Source organism: Ammospiza caudacuta, chromosome 1, assembly GCF_027887145.1.
Source record: "Ammospiza caudacuta isolate bAmmCau1 chromosome 1, bAmmCau1.pri, whole genome shotgun sequence".
Lineage (NCBI taxonomy): Eukaryota > Metazoa > Chordata > Aves > Passeriformes > Passerellidae > Ammospiza > Ammospiza caudacuta.
This window is the reverse complement of record NC_080593.1, coordinates 46,322,016-46,328,214: the sequence shown is the minus strand read 5'-3', so window position 1 is coordinate 46,328,214 and position 6,199 is coordinate 46,322,016. Positions and strand designations below refer to the sequence as shown.

General features: G+C 51.1%; 1 protein-coding gene across 1 annotated transcript; it reads left to right on the top strand.

The window, feature by feature from the left end:
- The first annotated feature begins 1,743 nt into the window (after positions 1-1,743).
- TMEM158 (transmembrane protein 158) lies at positions 1,744-2,915 on the top strand. Its single transcript, XM_058818668.1, has one exon. It carries the CDS (start codon positions 1,757-1,759, stop codon positions 2,717-2,719), a length of 963 nt encoding a protein of 320 aa, XP_058674651.1. The 5' UTR covers positions 1,744-1,756; the 3' UTR covers positions 2,720-2,915.
- The last annotated feature ends 3,284 nt before the right edge of the window (positions 2,916-6,199 follow it).

Genomic DNA, 6,199 nt, shown 5'->3' with positions numbered 1-6,199 from the left:
GTGTGGACATGACAAACAACATCAAGAAAAGCACGTAGAGACGCATTCAACAGGCAATAAAAAATATCAGAGAACACTAAAATGGGAGACCCTGAGAAAGGTATTAACTGTACTGCAACATTTGAGCATGAGCCCAGAACTGGAAGCAGACAGCTTGCTTTAAACGCTTCATCAGGCATCTTTCTCTGTAGTAAGCCAAACTATAGGTAGCCAGTACTCTTTAGACAAATTTGGGACTAAACACAAACACATTTTGCTGCTCAGATATCTTTTGAATATGAGGCAAACAATTATGGATTTTGTCATGATATATTTAGGCACAGGTTTTAAAAGAAAACTGACTCACTACCTTCATTCATGTTGAATAATATAAAATTTAAAATTCACTCTCTACCCTCATTCACCTGAAGGACTTGAGGCTGATATTACAGGAACTCATTTTCCAAGTGAGAATGGATCCACATGTTACTTGGATGTGGGAACACGTCTGACATGGGACCGATGTCAATCTCAAAGAAGAGCCTTATGGACTTTGATTCTATCCTTTGGGAAAGACTAGTGTACTTCTTTTGCATCTGTATTTGTCAAAAAAGGGCTGCAAACACAAAGAAAACAGTCTCAGTTCTGGATGCCTGCCTGCATAATGTAATTCTATCCCATCCTCTGCTCCAAGTAAAGACTAAGAAACGCTCAGCATTTGTGTCATTAGCTCTGGTCCTCCCCGAGGCTCCAAGTGTCAAACACAGCAAGCCTCAAACCCTGTCAAGAGTAATACTGTAACTAGCACAGGGTCACGAAACAAGCCTGACTATCTGGTCTCTTTATAAATACCATGCCTGTAAAGTAGCGATTCAAAAACGCAGCCAGACCTCACGGCTACCGCGCTTAGGAGCTTTGGGCTGCTGGTAAGCAGATTCCTCGCTTAAATCTTTGCTACAAGGACCGACAGCGCCCGTCGGATGGGTGGGATGCCTGCGGTCCAAGGCCAGGCACATCCTGGGGCCGAGGCCGGACTTGGAGGGCACCGCTGTGGACAGCGCAGGCACCGAGTTTAAAATCCCTTTCTCCGCGTCTCCCCAGTCCTGTCCCGTCCCGTTCCCTTCCCAGAAAGTCCAGTGAAAGCGTGTGCAGCCGGTTCCTGGATGCTGTTCCCGGACCTGCGCCCCGGCCCGAGGCGGCGGCGGGAGGGCGCTGCCCGCTGCCAGCCGCTTTCCCTCCCAGGAAAAGCCACCGAGGAGGGGGAGCGCCGGTCCCCACGGCGGTCCCCGCGGGTCAGACGGGGCGCTGGAGCTGGAGGCTCCGGCTCTCCCCATGGACATGGCCGCGGGGGGCCCGGCGCGGCTGAGGGGGACGCTGTGAGCGGACGGCCCCGTGTGGGGACGGTGCCGGCTGAGGGGAGAGCGGCGGCCGCCCAGGCCCGCGCCCCGGGGCAGGGAGCGCGGTGCCCCGGGCCAGCTCCGCCGGGCTCCGCTCGGCTCCTCCCGCCGGGGCGCTGCCGGGCCGGGCCGGGCCGGGGGCGGAGGAGGCGGGGAAGGGGGGAGCCGCTGCCGTCACCGAGGCTCCCGGCTCGCTCGGCTCGTCGCCGCGGCAGCCCCAGCCCCGCTCCCACCCCCTCGCCTGCCTCCACCCTCCTTCCCTTTCTCTCGCTCGCTCGGCGAGAGCGCTGTGCCTCCTTTCCCGGATGGCAGCCGGCAGCGCCATGCAGCCTCCCGTTCCTCCTCCTCCTCTGCCTCCTCTCCGGCTGTAAGTTAATGCCATGCTGCCGCTGCTCTTCCCGGCACTGCTGGCCGCCTGCCTGCCGCCCTGCCAGGGCTGGAGCCCCTCGCCGGCTGCCAGCGGGCAGGAGGAGCAGGAGCAGGAGCTCTTCTTGCCCCCTGCCAACTCCTCCTCCCGCTCCTTGGCCAGCCTCGAGATGGACCTCGACGGGGCAGCGAGCAAGGAGGAAGGCAGCACCGACAGCCCGGGCACGCCGGCTGCCCCTAGCCAAGAGCCTTTCCCTTCCGCTCCCACCACGTCCGGGCAGGAGCAGGAGCAGCCGAGGCAGGAGCATCAGCAGCGTCCCCAGCCGCAGGGGCAGCCGCAGCCCGCCGAGGACCCGCACTGCAACATCAGCGTGCAGCGGCAGATGCTGAGCTCGCTGCTGGTGCGCTGGAGCCGCCCGCTGGGCATCCAGTGCGACCTCCTGCTCTTCTCCACCAACAGCCACGGGCGAGCCTTCTTCTCCGCCGCCTTCCACCGCGTGGGGCCGCCGCTGCTCATCGAGCACCTGGGGCTGGCGGCCGGCGGCGCCCAGCAGGACTTGCGCCTCTGCGTGGGCTGCAGCTGGGTGCGGAGCAGGCGGGTCGGGCGGCTGCGGGGCACCGCGCCCCAGCCACAGCCACAGCCACAGCCCCCCGCTGCCGCCGCCGCCTCCTCCTCCTCCTCGCTTTCCTACCCGCCAGCGGCCGAGCCCGGCCAGTACTGGCTGCAAGGGGAGCCGCTGAATTTCTGCTGCCTGGATTTCAGCCTGGAGGAGCTGAAGGGCGAGCCGGGCTGGCGGATGAACCGCAAGCCCATCGAGTCCACCTTGGTGGCGTGTTTCATGACTCTGGTCATCATCGTGTGGAGCGTGGCCGCCCTCATCTGGCCCGTGCCCATCATCGCGGGGTTCCTGCCCAACGGCATGGAGCAGCGCCGCGGCACCGCCGCCAGCACCGCCACCGCCGCCGCCGCCAAGTAGCCTCTGTCGGTGACCCCCTGCTCTTCGTCCTGTGCCGTGGAGGGACGCGGGACGGACTCTGTCGCGTTTTTCTTGCTTGCAGCGTGCCACAGGTGCGCGGCGGGACGTGGGGCCGCCTCCGCGCCCGGCCCGGCCCGGCCCCGAGGGCAGCGGCCCCGAGGGGACCGAATCATATGTGCGCGTTTTATATCTTTAATACCCGTTTTAAACGAACCTTTTAGTAAAAAAAAAAAAAAAAAAAAAAAACAAAAAAAAAAAAAAAACCTAAAAAAAAAAAAAAAACCAACCCACCAAACAACTCCCCTCCCCAGGAAAAAAAAAAAAAAGGCAAGAAAAAGCCCCGCTAAAAATTCTATGGAGGAAATCAAAGACCCTCCTATTCGGCTGCATTTGTTGTCAGAGTAGCGTTTTTGTATAGGGTATGGTTTGAACCGGTTTTTCCTTTATGGACAGAAAGGGATATCTCTCTCTTTGACAGAATGGAGAAGCGATGTGGTATATATATTGTTACTGCTGAAGCTGAACTTTAATGAACCTTTCACACTTAATTTCCTGGTTGAGATAGTGTGTATTTATTATTGTAGCTCCGCATTATTTGGCTTTTAATACAGAGGTTTTCTTTCTGGAGCCACTGTAGCCTTTTGTTGGTCTGTTTCCTCCAGGGTGGAACAGAGGGTTTGGCTGGCCTTCCTGTCTGCAAACCTGCCACGAAGCTCCTTTCCCCGTGAAATGGTGTTACCAGAGCTGCTGGTGGCAAAAGGAGAATCCCAGAGCTGGGATTTCTGACTGGGGTTTGCCCTATCTGTGCAGCAGATGTGGGTCTGAATGCCCACACCAGGGTTGGGTGGAGAGGGGTGGGGAGCACAGCTCCCCAGAGATCCTCCAAAGCAATTTCATCTGCACGTCTCCACAGACTACGGCTTTCTCCTCGGTTTGAGGTTGGGTGGCTTCGGTCCTGGAAAGGTGAGGCCCACTCTGAGTTGTGCTAAACAGTGTGGGGCAAGTCTCTTGACTTGCTCAATGTTCATTCCTCAAAACCAGCTTGGATGCAGTGTATTTGTTGGAGACACAGTAATACTGTACCTCTTTTTCATCTACCAGTCTGCAGGGTTGCTCACAGCAAGTCTGTGGGGTGAGAAGGCAGGAGCTGCCAGTCCAGAACTAGATTCCAGCTGCCAGTCCAGAACTAGATTCCAGCTGCTGCTGTGCAAGGGTGCAAAGAAGAAAGATTTCTTTCTCTTGTTTGAGCAGACAGTTGTGTAGCCTGAAATATCATTTGTTGTATACTTCCAGCGTTTTGCCTTATAAAAAGTTGTTTCATTTGCCTTAGACATGATTAGTCCAGCTGAAGTCTCTAAAACCAAAATAAGAGCTAAGTGACAAATATTCGCCATAGGAATGCTCATTTTTTGTCAACATCGATGTATTTTATTTGCTAGGAAGGCATGAATTTGCTTGGGGCTAATTTGGTGTTTTTGTTATGTATGGTGGAAATGACTGGATAGAAAGGCTGGAGGGATTAAATTCTTAGAATTCCCATATTTTTTAACTGACAACAAAATAAAATAAATGCATGCTCTATGGGTATGCTGTCTGGACAAAAAAAAAAAAAAAAAAAAAAAAGAGAGAAAAAGATTGGCAAACAGCAGAAATAAATCAAGATTTTAAAATGCTCCATGTTAGTAAGCTGCCTCTACACCCCCTGTTCCTCCTGCTAATCCTCTTGTTGGGGTTGTCACTTGAGTAAGCATTGCAGTGGCATTGTTTTCAGAAAGCAGAGTTTCTGGCCACTGTGGGAAGTGCTCTCTTGACCTGTTGATCCAAAGGGCACCTGCCCCTGTACACCGAGTTTAGAGAGCCCCTATTTTTTTAGCTTGATGTGTAAAACAGTGTCATTTCCACCTCGTGCAAACTCTTGGCAGACATTTGACATGCTAGAGAGCAATTCTTTGCCTACTATCTCCTCTGTGACAGAGACACCTCTTCATATTGAAAGGCAGGGCTAACAGGAAAACATGAAGATACTGCTAACACCCTCTCAAAAGAGAAATGTTCTACATATGGAATAGACCACTTCAGAAAAGTTGCCATGCTAAGGAATAATTTCATCTTTGAATGAAATGCATTTAGGCAGAGAGTTAACAATTTTTACTGGAAATTTTTCTGGCTTTAATAATTCATGATGTATAGTCCTCACTGTGGTGCAGGCAGCCTGTGCTTAAGCTCAAGGATGGAATCTCTTTTTTGCTTATCTTTGTTTCACTAGTGTTTCACTGGGGTTTTTTTCTGAATTGTATCAACGTAAACAAGGGAATGGTTTTACTGTCTGAAACAGGCAACTTCTTGCAGACGTAGCAGGTGGAACATCCAAACTGGTAAAAAATGGCTTGTTTTTGTAACTTCCATCAATATCAGCTTGAATACAAACTTCATGAATAGACAGTGCCACACTCAGAATATTTTGCTGCTTCACTTAAAAAACATGATACACGAGAGGGATTTTTGTATAGTTATTCTATAAATACACTTTTAACTGGAGCTATTATTAAAAATCTGCTAAGACGTGAATGTGTAGAACACAGGGATGGCATCAAACAAACTCCAAAGGCAAATATTGTCCAGAATACAAAAAAATTGCAATGTTTTCAGGGAGTGCTGATCTCAGACACAATGTGCAAAGAGCGTTTGTGGGTTATTGAAGGTGTTTCCTTAGATCACAGTGACCATGCACGAGTTCCCTTTGCAGAGAGAGACCAGTCCGTGTTTCTGTCCCTTAAAGAGGAGTTTAAGGCACAGCAGGGGGCACAGGGATTACCAGCTGTACAGGATTTAGGCTGAATCTAACTCCCTGAACCCCCAGGTTTCAGTGGGGTGGCAGCAGAGCTTCTCCTATAGGGAACAGACAGTGGGAATGCATTATTCAAACTGTGATCTTTCTTCAGTCACTGTTACACCTAACATCTCTGCTCCTGGAGCTGTGGCTGCTACTATGAGTCTAAGTAAACTATAATTTTGAGTAATTTTTGCCTTCATCCATGGGAATTTCACATGAATGCAACCTAGAAGAGGCAAGCCCAGGGCACTGTTGAATGATAAATCTGCACGCCCTCTAGTTTAAGATTACGAGTTTAGACACTGAAATGTCTATTTCTCTTCTTCTGCACTGGGAGTGGAGCTTTATTGTCTCTAAACTGGAGTTGACTCTAAGCCATTTTTATTCATTTGGATTTATTTTTAAGACCAGCAGGTAGCAGGGTCAGCAGGAGAGCAGATTAGTCACCGTGTATAATCCTTTATGTACTCAGGGAGGGCATATTTTTGTATACATGTATCTACATAGGAGGACTAACTCTGTAGAATAGAAAGTTAAAGGAGAAGTGAGAAAAGGGATGATGAGAAACAAGTAGTACTATTTTTCCTTCACTATTTGTTGGATCGTGTTTCCTGGTAAGTTATCCTGACTTTATTTATGAGTGTTTG

Bases quoted from the DNA above. Each gene is read 5' to 3' on its own strand.
- TMEM158 (XM_058818668.1), top strand. From the start codon at position 1,757: ATGCTGCCGCTGCTCTTCCCGGCACTGCTGGCCGCCTGCCTGCCGCCC.